Here is a 17,377-nt window from a genome sequence, read left to right as displayed (position 1 = left end):
CTGAATGTATAATAATAATTATCATTATTCCAAAGGTGAGATTAGAAATAGTTACCAAAATTTTATTGACTTTGATTGTTTTATAGTCTGTTCTTTTTTTTTTTTTTTTTTTTTTTTTGCCAGTCCTGGGGCTTGGACTCAGGGCCTGAGCACTGTCCCTGGCTTCTTTTTGCTCAAGGCTAACACTCTGCCACTTGAGCCACAGCGCCACTTCTGGCCGCTTTCTGTATATGTGGTGCTGGGGAATTGAACCCAGGGCCTCATGTATATGAGGCAAGCACTCTTGCCACTAGGCCATATCCCCAGCCCTGTTTTATCTTCTGATGAAGTACCTTGCTATCCCTAAACTTTCCAGATGATCATTCACATGTGTTCTTAAAACAGAAACTTGGGTTGGAGATATGGCTCAATTGGTGGAGAGCTCCTGCCCAGCAAGCATGAGGTCATGAGTTCAAATCTCATTACCACCAGAAAAATACACCAAAACCCAAACCAAAAACCCCACTTATTTCTTGTTGCATTCCTCAGTCGCTTATGGAACATTTCTGTTTCCCTATCAAGTCTCAGTTTATGGTATATCATGGAGCTGACTGGTATTTGTGGTAAAATGGAGAAATTCTCCTTTTTCTTTGTAGTATATTCTATTAGGAGAATACCCAGAGTACCATATGTGTCCCACAGTGTTGTAGTATAGCAAAATGGCTTTTTCAAAAGTTTGTTTACAGGTTACTACTTCTGTAAATCACTCACAAGTTTATTATGTAGAGTGAGTTTGGAAATAGAGTTTAAGAATTAGACCTTTCATTTGAGCACTAAGTTCTTTATGCCTCTCTGTTTCTTCCTTTAAGTATATGCTTGCATTAAAAATAATTTTCAGGCACAAAAACTTGCCTTCAAAAAGAGACAAAAGAAATAGGTTTCTTTCATTGTGACTCTTTGCACCATTAACCTAACAAAAATTTAAAGATCACTGGCCAGAATAAAACAAAATAATTTTCATTACTTCACAGTAAGATTCTAGGTAGTAGAAAGTAAAGTAAGGAAAAGCTATTCCAACTAAGGTCTTTGCAAGGATTTGAACTGATTGAAGGCCATCAGAAATCATGGTGTTTTTCCAATGTTTTCTATACAGAAGCAAGGAGTTTGAATTGATGCCAGAACATATGGAGAGAATAGTATGTTTTTGGTCTTCCATATGGGTCCTATGACCGGGTTCAAGGAACTCGTATCTAATTCTGGGAAGAAATTTCCAAGTGTATCAGCACAAATAGCACTGGTTGTGCTCACATATAAACTCAGCAGAGTAGGGAACATGACACTTTGCTGACAACTTGAAAACTGGTTGCTCTAGAATCATTGGAAATTAGAGAATCCTTAATAGTCACAGCAGTCATTTCATGGTTGGTAGGGCAATATGGAAAAAGTTAGGAATCTCTGGGTGTCTGTGTTTCATGCCTGTAATTCTAGCTATACAGAAGGTTTATATCTGAGGATTGTGGTTTGAAGCCAACATGAGCAAGAAAGTCCATGAGACTCATCTTCAAATAATCAGAAAGAAAAACAACAACTAGAAGTGGAACTGTGCTTAAGTGGTAGAACACTAGCCTTGAGCAAAAAAGCTCAGGGACAGGTAGTATTATTGCAAACCGATTATTCATAATATCGGTAAAATTCTGGTAATTTCTAAAAACTTACATGACAGTAAATATACAAAAGAAAATATATGTTCAGGCTTCCTGGGGTCATGGATCCATTTTAAGAAGTGCTGTTATATTCACATATAATAGTTTCAGGCTGGCACAATATCTGAATTAGGGTACATATCTTTACATATTCAGGAATGATTCCCTGTATGATTCCTTTTATTAACAATGGTTGGTAAATTTGTTTTTTTTCCCCCCAGTAATGGGACTTGAACTCAGGTCCTTGATTTATTTATTTTATGCTCAGCTTTATTCACTTAACATTATTACTTCACTACTTGAGCTATGCCTCTATGCCTCTGCTTCTGGCTCGCCCCCCCCCCCAACATCCCCTGAATTAAGAGCCCCTCTTCTTGAAGTGGTTTTGAACTGAAATTCTCAGATCTCATCTTTCTGAGTTGATGACATTATAGGTATGAGCCACTGGCCTGGCTGAAAACTACTTATTTTTGTCAGTTCTGAGGGCTTTTTTTTTTTTTTTGCCAGCCCTGGGGCTTGAACTCAGGGCCTGAGCACTGTCCCTGGCTTCCTTTTTTGCTCAAGGCTAGCACTCAACCACTTAGTTCTGAGGGCTTTCTATGTTCCCTTTCCTACTATCTTAGACATGGTCATGTTGTGTCCCCAAATAGAAAGATCTTAGATGATTTTTCACCTTTCCTGAGCTTAAACCTAGGGCAAATATGGATTAAAATTGTCATTTAGGAGGAGACGGTAGTCAGGAAACAGGTTAGGTCTTATAAAATCTGCTCCAGTGATCTGTACATTAGATTATGCAACAGATCTATTCTATGGAACTAGATCTATCCCATCACCTTCAGTAGAAGCATTTTTTGTTAAGAATGCTATTCAGAATGGTTATAATTAATATTGTTAATGTCGTATAGCAATTGTTTGTGTACAGGATAGTGTCTGGGGCATGATTTCTTGATACTGTTGATCTAATGGAATATACCTGTGAATGTATTATTTGAAGTATGATACAATTTAGTAATGTATATATTTGGTCACTTCTGAAACTGATGAAATGGTGAGCTTTTCCCAACCATTGAAATAGTATGTAATACCACAGAAAAATTTTGCTTTTGATACAGTTAATTGGCTCATATAGCTCTTGAACCCATACCGTTGGCTTAATTAGTATGTTTTCCATTAGTTAAATGGCTTAAATATTTGATCTTCATAATGTCATTATGGGAGACGATAACAATGTCGTAGAGACATGAAAAAGTCTGTGAACATGAGGATATTAGGATGTTATATATGTGTTCAATATGTCTAAGAATCAAAGCAAAACATAGCAATCATTTATTTGAAAAAGTGGAGGTATAGAGTTTATCAATGTCATCCCACTGATGGCATGAGAAGAAAGGTTGTGTGCAGTCAGCTGGCTGGAATTAAAGGCCACATCTCTAGGATGAGAAAATTTGTTGAAAATGATAGTGTGTGAGATGAAACTATCATTTCCTTTTTGACAGTTATGAAGTTAGGATAGATAGTGTGGGAGGTGTAAGGGTTACAAAGAGGATTAGGTGTAAGAATAACAAGACAGAGTGGGAGGGTAGCATTTAGTGCAGATGGCAGTATAATATATTGTGGCTATATTATAGGATATATTAAAACTGGCTAAAGTGATGAGTTTTAAACTAGTGAAACAAAATTTCAAATTATCTTTACAAGGGACATGTATTGTATTTTATTATAATTAGGAATATTGACTCATTTATGAAATAAAAATATTTTGAATATATAAAAATTATTTGATGTCATCTATCTGTCTATTGAGACTTAGTGACCAAGTTCAACTGCTAATAAATCAGTAATGCCAATTTTTTTTTATAACAGGTAGATTTTGGGAAATAAGAATGTTAGTAAGCCATTTGCAAAATCTTTGGAAGTACTAAACTTATTACCAAGACTCAGAGGATAGAAAGTGAGAAATTTTGGAGCCTATCATGTTGTTATTCAGCTTTCCATTACTATAGAACACACCTGAGATGTTCAAATTATTAAGAGGAAAGGTTTATTTTGGCTACAATTTTGTAAGTTATAGCACACAAAAAATAGACTCAGTTGCTTTGAACCTGGAGAGATACAGTATACTATAGCAAGACTGGTGGTGGAGGTGTTTTTATGACCTGGCTAGGAATCAAAAGAAAAAGAGCAAGAGACAACTGTCCCACAATCCGCTTTGAGAGTACAGTCCCAGAGACTGGAGTCATCTAAGTCCTGACTCTTAAAGGTGATTTCACCATCTCCCAGTAGCTAGTTCCAAGCTGGCAACCATGCTAGCCTTTGGGGAATACTTATCCAAGATATAGCACAGGGGGAAAAATAGCTGAATTTTTAAAAATAAGAATTACTCATATCCGTAGGATCAGGGACTCCACCAGAAAAATTACAACAAATACACACAATATTCAAACAATCATAAGGAACGATTTCCAGAACCTCTACTCACTAAAAAACAATAATTTTACAGAAATGGATCAATTCCTAGAGAAGTATAAACTGCCCAAACTGAATCAAGAAGAAATAAATCAACTAAATAAACCAATAACTTACAGCAAGATGCAGGGGGTAATCAAGAACCTCCCAACAAAGAATAGCCCAGGCCTGGATGGATTCACCAATGAATTCTACAAAACCTTTAGTGAGGTGCTAATACCAATACTCCTCAAGCTCTTCCACGAAATTGAAACAGAGGGAGAAATCCCAAACTCATTCCATGAAGCTAATATTATACTCATCCCTAAACCAGGCAAAGACCCAACAAAAAAAGAGAACACAGACCAATATCACTAATGAACACAGATGCAAAGCTCCTCAACAAAATATTAGCTAACAGGATCCAGAAACTGATCAAGAAAATTATACATCATGATCAAGTAGGCTTCATCCCACAGACACAAGGATGGTTCAACATCCGCAAATCAATAAACGTAATTCACCACATCAACAGAGCTAAGACCAAGAACCACATCATCATCTCAGCCGATGCCCAAAAACCCTTTGACGAAATGCAACACCCATACATGTTAAAAGCCCTGGAGAGAACAGGAATAGATGGAACATTCTTTAAAACAATAAAAGCCATATACAACAGACGAACTGCTAATATCATATTAAATAGGAAGAAACTAAAACCATTTCCCCTAAACTCAGGAACAAGACAAGGATTCCCACTCTCCCCACTTCTATTCAACATAGTGCTGGAATCCCTAGCCATAGCAATAATGCAAAAGGGAGGCATCAAAGGGATCCCCATTGGCAAAGAAGAAATCAAAGTATCCCTCTTTGCAGATGACATGATCTTATATCTGAAGGACCCAAAAAACTCAGTCCCCAAACTCCTAGAACTAATAAACCATTCTGGCAAAGTAGCAGGATACAAAATCAACCCACAAAATCAGAAGCTTTTCTGTACACCAGCAATGTACAAGCAGAAAAGGAAATTATGGAAATAATACCATTTACAATAGCAAAAAAAAGAATAAATTACCTAGGGATTAACCTAACTAAAGACGCGAATGACCTATTTAATGAGAACTATAAAAATCTAAAAAGAGAAATCAAAGAGGACACAAGGAGATGGAAAGATCTCCCATGCTCATGGGTAGGCAGAATCAATATAGTGAAAATGGCCATATTGTCTAAATTGTTATACAAATTCAATGCAATCCCCATCAAGATCCCAGCTACATTCTTCACTGAAATAGAGAAAGCAACCCATAAATTCATATGGAACAGCAAAAGACCTTGAATAGCCAAAGCAATTCTAGGCAAAAAAGGCAGCACAGGAAGAATCACAATACCAGATTTCAAGCTCTATTACACAGCCACCATAACAAAAACAGCCTGGTATTGGTATAAAAACAGACCTGAAGACCAATGGAATAGAATAGAAGACCCAGAAATAAAGCTGCAATCTTACAGTCAGCTGATATTTGACAAAGGAGCTAAAGACATACAATGGAAAAAACATAACTTCTTCAACTACTGGTGCTGGGAAAACTGGGCAGCCATATGTAGAACACTCAAAGTAGACCCTAGCCTATCACCATGCACCAAGACCAACTCAAAATGGATTAAGAACCTCAACATCAGACCTGAATCTTTGAAACTACTGAAGGACAGAGTAGGAAAGACACTAGAACTTAAAGGCACAGGCAGGAACTTCCTAAATATAGTCCCAGGGGCACAAGAGCTAGGGGAGAGTCTAGACAAATGGGACTACTACAAAATAAAAAGTTTCTGCACAGCTAAAGACATAGCCACCAAACTAGAAAGACGGCCAACCATATGGGAAAGGATCTTCACCAGCACAGCAACAAAGACCAAATATCCGTCATCTACAGAGAACTCAAAAAACTAAGCCCCTCCAAGGCCAGTAAACCAATTATTAAATGGGCAAAGGAGCTAAAGAAAGACTTCACAAGAGAAGAGATAAAAATGGCAAAGAAACATATGAGGAAATGTTCAATATCCCTGGCAGTAAAGGAAATGAAAATAAAAACAACCCTGAGATACCACCTCACTCCAGTTAGAATGGCCTATACTCTGAACTCAGGCAACAACAAATGCTGGGGGGGATGCGGGGAAAGAGGAACCTTTCTCCACTGTTGGTGGGAGTGCAAATTAGTACAACCACTTTGGAGAACAGTATGGAGGTTCCTCAAAAAGCTCAACATAGACCTACCCTATGTGCCAGCCATACCACTCCTAGGCATCTATCCTGAACAACAGGTCTCAGGATATCAAAAAGACATCTGCACATCCATGTTTATTGCTGCACAATTCACAATAGCCAAAATATGGAAACAACCCAGATGCCCCACTACAGATAAATGGATCCAAAAACTGTGGTACCTGTGCACAATGGAATACTACATAGCGATTAGAAATGATAAAATATTGGTATTCACAAGGAAATGGTCAGAACTTGAACAAATAATATTGAGCGAGACAAGCCTAAAACACAGAAAACAAAGGGGCATGATCTCCTTGATATGTGACTGTTAAGGTGGGGGTGGGGGAACACTAGAGACCAGGTCTGCAAAACAAAAAACTTCTTGTCAAATGGTATTTCCCACAGGTTTCGGTCAGCAACCTTACATTATGTAACTAAAACCAAACAACTACTAAACATAAAAAGGTCTAGAATAGACCTATCAGTTAGTTGATCACAACAGCTCAAAAGCTGTATATGTATGATCATATAAGATAAGGATAAGCAAAGTCTATTGTTGACGTTATATTTAAAGTTCTAAGTGAATTTCCTTTGGTGTATGCCACGTGGCTACTGTATATGTTTTTGGTACACTGGGTTTTGTATATATGCCTACCTGATCTAGGGAAGGGAAAGAAAAACGAGGGTGTAAGATATCACAAGAAACATACTCACTGCCCTATTATGTAACTGTACCCCTTTTGCACAACACCTTGTCATCAAAATTTAATTAATAAATAAAAAAGAATTACAATAGTAAGAGATCATAGGTACACAGAACTCATCAATCTTGCGGAATAAATGCCTTGAAAATTATTTATAGTGAGATAATAGGAGCATAAAACTCAAGGAAATTTATAATAGTTCCATTTGCTTCAGTCTGTACTAGGAGATTCATGTGGGAAAAGAAATTTTTCCCTCCTATAACATATTTCTGGGTTCTACTGGTAGAAAATAAATATTTGGTAAAAAAAATCCTGCAAAAGAATTTCACATGGCAGTTTTTATATTCTTAACTTACTATGCTTCCACAAGTTTAGTTTGAATCTTCAGAGGTACTTTATTCCAAGTCTGTTTGCAAACCATTTCATTGACAGATGTGGCTGGTGGTAGATTTCCATTTTTAACAAAAGTTAATTTTTTGTCTTAAGGATTGAGTTTGAGAATCTTTTTGTATTTTTTTTCTAATTTTGTTAATACATCCACTAGAATTCTGTTTTCATAACAACTACTATTCATGGATGTCTATTTTTGTTTTATATGAAAGGAAAACTGTAATTTAGAACCACAATGGCACTTTTAAAAATATTCATTTATAAATGGGCTAACTTGATATCAGTGAGCTAGGTTTGGGGAAAATGTTTACTTTTCTATTTCTTTTTAAAATTGTACTAAAATTATTCAAAATCATTTATTTCCTGTTAGGTTTGCAAAGCTTGCATCTGGTGGTGATATAGGTATTATTCCAATGATTAAGCTCTTGGATTAGCAGTGCTAATAATAATTTGTACACAGATGTTATAAAAAATAACCTCTATTCTAGTGATGCTTTTTATGTAACAGACAAAATTGGGTAAAATTTTCAAGTAAACAAGTGACATCTACAAGTAAATTTCTGACTCAATTCCTATCAGTTGAAATCTACACTTTGTATATGTTTCCCTTTAAATATATGCGTGTGTATATACATATACACACGCATATATTTAAAATAGATGACTACTATTTGTATGACTTTCATAATATATACGTATCTTAAAAAATTTATGTTTACAAGTATAAAAAATTTTGTGCTCAGTCACTAAATTTCTTGGAGAATCTAGACTGGGTAAGAGGTGTTAGGTAACTTATACACTACAACTGAGGGGTTAACAAACCTCATTTCATTCATTCCTTAACATAAGGATAATTCATATGTAAAATACAAGGCCAACCTCTGACCCCAAAAATCTTATATCCAGGTCATAATGCAAATGTATTTAGTCTATTTCCAAGAGTTCTCATTGTCCAATGGTTCCAGCATTGTTCAAAATTTTAAGTCCATGTCTCCTCTGAAACTCAAGGCAAATATTAACCATGTTTCTCTCAGTATATGGACTATAATAATCCAAACTACATAGATCTAACATACAATGGGGAGACAGGTCGAAGATAAACATTTCTATTGCAAAGGGGTAAAATGGAGGTGTAGGAAGAAGGTATGGGACCAAAGCAAGCACAAAACCTACCAAAGTAGACATTAAATCATATAGCTGCATGCTATCATGTAGCATGATATGAGCCTGGAAAGCTTTGCTCTATGGTCTTGCTGACTTTAAGCTTACATGCCTTCCCTCCTCTGCAAGCACGGGCTGCTTCTGCTTGCTGCTTGTAGTTTCTTTTCTGAAGAATTCCACATGTTAACTTTCCAACGTCTCCATTAGATGTTTATCTTGATTCACAGTTTAATGCATCATCCTCTCAGGGACTGTCTTCAAAGATTCCAACTCTTCCACATGTTGCTTAGCCTACTAGGCCTTCCTTTGAAATTTGAGTGGAAGCCTCCATATCCATACAACTCATGTATTCTGCAAATCTGAAAACCCAGTTTCATCAAATGTATGATGCCAAGCTCTGCCACTGGTAGCAGCAATTGCTAGATCTCTTGGTCTGTGGTTGCAGTGGCCTTTGAGTGTTGGAATGGCTAAACACAGGAACCAGAGTATTCTAGAGGTTTCTTCTCAAGCAAAGACATTCAAATTAGTTTATACCTTTATACTCTTGAACACCCCAGAAAATTTCTGTGATGCCTTCAATACATCTTTCGGCAAAGTAGTTAGCTTTCTTTTAATGGTTCCTCTCCCTCCTCCCCCCATCTCTCTCTTTGGTCTGAGACCAGGATTTTTTATGATTCATTTTTTATTGTATATGAGTCTTACATCCAACGTTACTAAACTCATTCAGTTTCTTACAGATTCTGGAATCGGGTTGCATATAAACCTATGACAATTTAAATACTTTATATTTCCTTTTATTACTCTACCTGCAACATTATTGCATGCACAAGATACTCCAGTAAAATGCTGAATGTGACATGTGAGGGAGTAATAAAAGCATCTATAGGCATAAAGGCCTCAGAGATTGACTCACAAATGGCTTCACTGGAAATCTTTTTTTGAAGTAATTATAGTGATGGAAACAAATTTGGGAGAGTGTATAGGGGTCATTGATAATAATGGCATTTTGAGAGATTAAGTTTACCACTCTCAAAAGGGAATAAAACAAAAGAAACAAAAGATAGAGCACCATGAGCCACACCTCAACATTCCAATTTCTTCTGAAAAAACACCTTCCTTGGACACAGATTTAAATGAACTTTTATTATCAAACTACATGTTTTTAATTTTTTTTAGTTTAAAATGTTTTAATTGGGTTTAAGTTATTACATATATTTCTCAGTATACATTTTAACTTTCACAATGATGAAAATTGTTATTCTACTCTACATAGCTTGTGAAGTCTATGAACTTTAACAATAAAATCATTTTCTCCATTTCAGATGATATGTACATTACATTCCTTTTGTTTAGCAACTTCTGTTCACTCTTTCATTCATTCTTTCCTTCCCATTCCCACCCATGAGTTGCTTAGTTCCCTTTCATCAGTGTCCAATGTAGTGATGGTCCCCTCTGCTATATTATGTTGTTATTATTATTACTATTCTCACACACTTTCCATTCATTGTGTGTCCTCTTTTCTTTCTTTTTTTTTTTTTGTATTTTGGTATCTTGAGACCTGTTTACTTTATTCTTTTTTTTCTATTTATTGTCAAAGTGATGTACAGAGAGGTTACAGTTTCATTTTTTTTGGATACAAAAGTATTTATTTTTATAAAATTTGTATTTAAAATAGAACTTTAATCTGTCTACTCACAAAACCTAATTTAAAACATGATACATTTATCTCTCTAGCTGATTTGATGCTATGCTTTACAAACAACACTCATTTTGTAATGATTTTATCAAGAACCTGTACTAAATGAAGTTTGTTTTTTATCAGAAAGCATTTCCCTTTTCTTAAAGAGTGCTTCTTAAATGAAGGCACCAACAAGAAACTACTTTCAGATGGTACAGAATTTCTTATTTCTTGAAGACTGTGGTTGACCACTTCTTCATTAGTTACCTGCAGCAAGACACCTTCCATTTTACTACCAACACCACTGAAGGAACCAAGAAAAGCTTTAATAATGATCACTTGGCTTGCCTCAGCTGTTGAAATGAAGCACTTTACAGTCTTTGTGGCAGCAGAATATACTTATCCATGGTTCATATCAATGCCATGAAAAATAGGAAGAAGCTCAGTATCGGCTCCTCCCACATAACCACCACTTCCACCACTGCCTCCAGGACCATAGTTTCCTCCACCATATGGGCCCCCACGTTCCTGCTACCACCAACGTTTCCATTCTTCATTGGACCATAGTTAGAAGGTTGCTGGTTGTAATTTCCAAAATCATTGTAATTTCCACTTCCATAATTTCCTCCTCCATAGTTGTCATAACCACCTCTGTAGCCCCCACCCTGGTTGCCATGTCCAGGTCCTCCACCACCATATCCTCTTCTTCCTCCTCCATAACCAGGGCTACCTCCAAAATTGCCACCTCCAGGTCCTCCTCCATACCCATTATAGCCATCACCAAATCCACGTCCACTTCCATATCCATCAGATCCCCCTCTAAAGTTACTTCCTGGTCCTGGTCCAAAATTTCCACCGCCACCACGAGATTCCCCAAAACCAAAGTTCCCTCCTCTTCCACTCCTAGAACTTTGGACCTCCTGCATCTCTTGGCTAGACAATGCCTTTCTTACTTCTGCATTATGACCATTGATAGTGTGGTATTTTTGCAACACAATTTTAACCACAGGATCATGGACATCAAAAGTAACAAAGCCAAAGCCTCTTTTCTTTCCAGACTGCCTATCAGTAATTATCTCAATGGTATCAATTTTTCCATATTCTTCAAAGTAATCTCTAAGGTGATGTTTCTCAGTATCTTCTTTAATTCCACCAACAAACAGCTTCTTCACAGTCACATGAGCCCCTGGTTTTCCAGACTCATCTCTTGCTACAGCACGTTTTGGCTCAACCACTCTCCCATCAATTGAATGAGGCCTGGCAGCCATGGCAGCATCAACCTCAGCCAGTCCTGGGCCTTGGACTCAGGGCCTGAGCACTGTCCCTGGCTTCCTTTTTGCTCAAGGCTAGCACTCTGCCACTTGAGCCACAGCGCCACTTCTGGCCGTTTTCTGTATATGTGGTGCTGGGGAATTGAACCCAGGGCCTCATGTATACGAGGCAAGCTCTCTCACCACTAGGCCATATCCCCAGCCCAGAAACCATATCCTCTTGATCTCTTGCTTGCAGGATCCCTCATAACCACACAGTCTGTGAGCTTTCCCCATTGCTAGTAGTAGTTTCTCAAACTTTGTTCTGTGATTTCAAAACTTAAGCAACCAATAAAGAGTTTACGGAACTGTTCCTTTTCTCTCTTTTTCCTCTCCAAAGGAACAGTTTCTAAAATTTTTTTTATTCAAATTTTTATTATCAAACTGATGTACAGAGAGGTTACAGTTTCATACGTTAGGCATTGGATTCTCATTTTCCAAACTTACTGATGTCCACTATCAATTATAAACAATCGTTATTTTTAAATGTGCTTAGGGTCACAGAAAAATAATCAGGTAGACCCCCTTCACTTGAAACCTTATACTTATGAATGTAATCAACCAAGATTGCAAACATAAACGAGAAGAGTAGCAAAGTACAAACACATAGTAGGCCCAGACCTAATACAGTTTTAATATATAGCAATACACACACTAAGGGATCAATCAAGCCATGTTTTAAACAAAGTACAAGCAAGACAGGGCCATTTTTACTTCGACTTCCTCATGCCTTAAATTACTTCCTCGTAAAAATTACTTAAAACAAAGTTCCACAATTCCATTATATTATCTATCTAGTGATTATCTCTCTCCCACTCCCCCCGCGAAAAAATAACCGCCTGTCTCCCTGGGGCGTCCCAGTACTAGGTAGGGGCGCCCTCTTTTCTCCCCTCTTAACTCTGCTAGCTTAACTGTGGCAGACCTTGATAAAACCGCTACTCAAAAGAAGCGAGGTTACAGTTTCATATGTTAGGCCTTGGTTACATTTCTTGGTACTGTTTGTTACCTTCTCCCTCATTCCCCCCTCCCCACTCCCCCCTTTCCTCTCTCCCCATGAGTTGTTCAGTTGGTTTACACCAAATGGTTTTGCAAGTATTGCTTTTGGAGTCGTTTGTCTTTTTGTCCTGTGTCTTTCGATTTTGGTATTCCCTTTCACTTCCCTAGTTCTAATACCAGTATATACAGTTTCCAATGTACTCAGATAAGATACAGTGATAGTGCGGGTACAACAACAGGAAGGGGATACAAGAGGAGCATCAACAATGGAAGATACGGTTTCACATGGCATGTTGAAAATAATTACAACAGTGCTATTACAGTAGTTTCCATAACATGGAGTTCATTTCACTTAGCATCATCTCATGCATTCATAAGGGCATAGGTATTAGGCTCTTGTGATCCTCTCCTGTGACTAGCCTAAACCTGTTCTAATTATTCCCTATGTATCTCTTTGCATTTTAATTCTAACACCTGCATATCAGGAGACCATACACCCTTTGTCTCTCTGTTCTTGGCTTGTCTCACTGACCATGATTTGTTCTAGTTCCATCCATTTTCCAGAGAATGCCATTATTTTATGCTTTCTAATGGCAGTGTAAAATTCCATTGTATATAGTTACCACATTTTTTGAATTCATTCATCTGTCGTGTGGCATCTGGGTTGTTTCCATATCTTGGCTATTGTGAACAGTGCAGCAATGTACATGGAAGTGCAGGTGTCCTTGTTGCATCGAGGTTTTAAAAATTCTTTTGCTCTGTTTTGTTCCCAATTTTGTACTGCAAGTCTGGGTAAAAATCTTAATTTCAGAAATGCTCAAAGGGCCTCAGGTCTCACAATTCATAACAGAAAGTTCAAGTATCAAGTGACTGAGTTGGGAAGATAGGGGAAATGATGAAAAGATGACATAGATAATATGCATTGTATTCATAAGTTGATTTGTGGAATGGTAACAGCTGCTTCAAGATCATAAAATGAAAAAGATGAAAGAAGATAATAAAATGTAATTTTAAAAAGTAGAAATAATACTGTTTGAAAAGAAATGTACTCATTACCTGACTGTTACATAACTGTAACCCCTCTGTACTTCACCTTCATAATAATAAAAAAATTAAAACATGAAGTAAAAAAGATGATTGTCTTCTCAAACATGAAGAAATCAACTCAAAGGACATAAAGATTCAAAGACTCATGAAATAATGACACGTTCAGAAGAAATTTACAATGGGCTTTAAAGAAAGCAAGCTTTATTAAAAGACTGGAAAAGAATTGAGAACAATTTCAAAGAAACCTAGTGAGCCACAAGAATTAATAAAAATTAAGCTGGGTGCTGGTGGCTCATGCCTGTAATCCTAGCTACTCAGGAGGCTTGAGATCTGAGGATCACAGTTAAAAGCCAGAAAAGTCCAAGAGACTCTTATCTCTAACTAACCACCAGAAAACCGAAAGTGGTCAAGTTGTAGAGCTCTAGCCTTGTGCTGAAGAGCTCAGACACAGTGCCCTGGCCCAGAGTTAAAGCCTCACAAGGGACAAAAACAAAACAAACAAGAAAGGGCATATTAATAAAAAAATTAAATGAAATTGAGAAAGCAATGGAATATTAATCTTGGGAAAAAAGGGAAGGAAACAAATGAAAACCCAATGGAAGAAAAGGCTTGTGAGAATTGTGGGAAAACATAATAAAATATAATCTATGTAAAAAGAGGAACTCAGGAATGAGATGGAAGAGAAAAGGGACCCGAAACCATCTTTAAAGTAATATGCATGAAAACTCTTCAACATCTAGATACAGGAAGTGACATGCCACTAAGTAGATTCAGAACAGGATTTCACCAAGAAACATAATAATCAAATTACATAATATCAAAGACAAAAATTCGGAGAGTAGTAAAGTTAAAAAACACATTACATATGAAGAAATATTGATACAACTATCAGCAGGTGTATCAGCAAAAATCCTGAGGTCCAGGAGAAAATAGGATGTTGTATTCAAAGTGAAGGAAAAAAATTCCAGCCAAGAATAATATACACAGAAAACTTCTCTTTCCAGAATGAGTTGAAATAAAAAGTTTCACAAACAAAGTTAGGCCTGCTTTTTTAGAAATTATTAAAGAAAAACTTAAAGTTAAAACAAAAGACTATACTAATCAATAACAGAAAACTTCATGGAAGCATAAGACACAATGCATAATTTTTACAGACCTACATTTAGCATTCTAGAACTGTAATAGTGATATGCTACATACTTTTATTCATAGAAAGAGTGTTATAAGACTATTAATAGCAAATACAGATAAAGGGTCATATTTGCATAATGTGAATTCTGGCATAAAACTAGACAATGTAGAGGGAGACTAAAATTGTAGAGTTGTATGCAGTTATTAGCTTGAAACAGACCATAATGAGTACTCTGTGTAAGTTCCATAAAGCAAGAATCCACAATACATGGGTAAAACAAAAATAGAAAGGATTTAAGGAATACTACTAGTAGTAGTACTAGTATTACTTTCTTCAGGAGAGGAATATAGGAATGAATCATGTAAAACAACCAGACAATAAACATAGTAGTATATCCTTGCTTATCAATGATTACCTCAAGTGAAAAGAGATTATATTTTCCAATGAAACAACAGAGTGACAGAACTGATGAAGGAAAAAAAAAATACTCTAGCCATATGCTGCCTACTAGGGACTCCCCTCAGTTTTAAGGATAGAGACAGAAAGCAAAGAAATGAAGAAATATTCTACACAATCCAGAGCTAAAGAAAACAGGAGTAATTATATCAGACAAGCTAGATTTCAAGGAAAAAAAAACTATAAAAAGAGACAAATAAAGTCAATACATAATGATAAGGGTTAACACTTTTAAATATGTCATAACAGTTTTAATACATATGCATCCAATGCCAGAGAACTTAAATACTGTATATAAAACTATTACTAAAGCATCTCAAAAAAGAGAGAAACTACAGTATAATAGTAATAGTAGTGGACTGTAAAACATTCAACAATAGACAGGTTATCCAGATAGAAAATTAATAAGAAAACATGATATTCGAACAACATGTTATACCAAATGGACCTAAGAACAGACACATACAGAACATTCTACCGAGCAACAACAAAATACACGTTCTTCTCAAGCACACAGTGAACATATTCCAGGACATATCATATGTTAGACCATAAGACAAGTCTTAGCATACTTAAGAAATCTGAAATCATGTCAATTTCTCTTCCAAGTACAATGGCACAAAATTAGAAATCAGGGAGGGAGTGGGGACACAAATATATAAAAATTAAATGACATGTTCTAAAACACCAATGAGCTAGTGAAGAAATTAAAAGAAAATTAAAAAAAAATGTTGGGATAAACAAGAATGGAAATACAACATACCAAAACATATAGAGCACAACGAAAGAAGTTCTAAGAAAAGTTTCTATTTCAATGACAATTGTTTGTGGAAGTATGAATTGGAGAAACAAGGAAAATGGTAGTTTTCAGAATGGTGGTGGGAGAATAGGAAGGTGATGGGCAAAGGGAACACAGCCTTAATTAGACAAGAAGAGCAAGTTTCTCCTTCTTTGAGATACATTATATAGCACCGTGAATGCAGCAAGAAATGTACTATGCATTTTAAATTTACTGAGGATAAATGCCAAGTGCTTTCACTACAAAAAGGTAAGGATTTGAGGTATAGCTCTGTGTGTGTGTGTGTGTGTGTGTGTGTGTGTGTGTGTGTGTGTGTGTGTGTGTTGGTATATGTATACACCATACTCCAGGTCTGGCTTGGCTTTTTTGCTCATGACAGACACTTTACTACCTGATCCACCCCCTAGCCTAGACTTATTGATAGTTAATTGAAGATGGAATCTCTGGGACTATTTTGTCCTGGCTGGTTCAAACCTCCATCCTCAGATCTCAGTCTTTTACAAACATGAGCATGTTATCAATTTTGACTTAATTATTCCACATTCTATTAGTAAATCTTAACTCCACTTTATACCCCATGAATGCATAAAACTATTATTTGTCAATTTGGAAGTAAAAAGTTAAAAAAATGACATGCACACATTTTCACACATTTATAGAAAGGTTTAAAAAATCTGTATTAAATATAAAGTAGGAATTTATTTAGCTACATAATGGTGAATATTTTTGTGTAAAGAGGACAACAAGGCCTTTTATCTGCCTTTCCATGATTTTTTGACTTTTAAATAATATAAATTCATGTCTTGTTCAACTCAGAAACTCTAAAATTAAGCGAAATGTACAGATTTATATGCTAATATTAAAAGAAAAATTTATTTCAAATTATCTTAAAGTATGTGGACTTGTTTACTTTAAAGAATGGCAATTTAAGGTAAAAAAGAATTACAAAGAAAATTTAGAATCTTTTTAGCAGTTTCATTGTATATTTGTATTGTTATTTGGAAACAAATTTCTTTATATTTTTAAATAGAGTATAAATAGACATGTTAATGTCATTAAGAATCAAACTTTTTTAGTGTAAAAAGACAAATTTATAAGATTATAAATTTAATCAACAGTACAATGGATTAGAAGTTTTAAAATAAGCTTAACTTAAAATACTCATTTTCTAGAATTGTCCATATTGTCTACAAGTAGTGTTAAGCCAGTTACAATGAATAGTTTGCAGTTTGATTTCTAATGTTTTATTTTCCTCCAAAGAAACCAGAGTTGTAGAAAATATCTTATTCCAGGTTTGGGATGAGAAAATATAAA

General features: G+C 35.9%; 1 protein-coding gene and 1 non-coding gene across 2 annotated transcripts; one reads left to right on the top strand and one right to left on the bottom strand.

The window, feature by feature from the left end:
• Positions 1-395: 395 nt before the first annotated feature.
• Trnaa-agc lies at positions 396-470 on the top strand. The gene has a single exon. It is a non-coding gene; the product is annotated as a tRNA-Ala (tRNA).
• Positions 471-10,268: 9,798 nt separating this feature from the next.
• LOC125350001 (heterogeneous nuclear ribonucleoproteins A2/B1-like) lies at positions 10,269-11,606 on the bottom strand. The gene is given in 2 exon segments (XM_048344282.1): positions 10,269-10,854; positions 10,857-11,606. Coding segments are annotated over 2 exon segments (867 nt in total). The 5' UTR covers positions 11,592-11,606; the 3' UTR covers positions 10,269-10,722.
• Between the last annotated feature and the right edge of the window lie 5,771 nt (positions 11,607-17,377).

The sequence above is a fragment of the Perognathus longimembris genome, chromosome 4 (genome assembly GCF_023159225.1).
Source record: "Perognathus longimembris pacificus isolate PPM17 chromosome 4, ASM2315922v1, whole genome shotgun sequence".
Lineage (NCBI taxonomy): Eukaryota > Metazoa > Chordata > Mammalia > Rodentia > Heteromyidae > Perognathus > Perognathus longimembris.
Note: the sequence above shows the minus strand (reverse complement) of the source record. Positions and strands in the feature narration are given on the sequence as shown.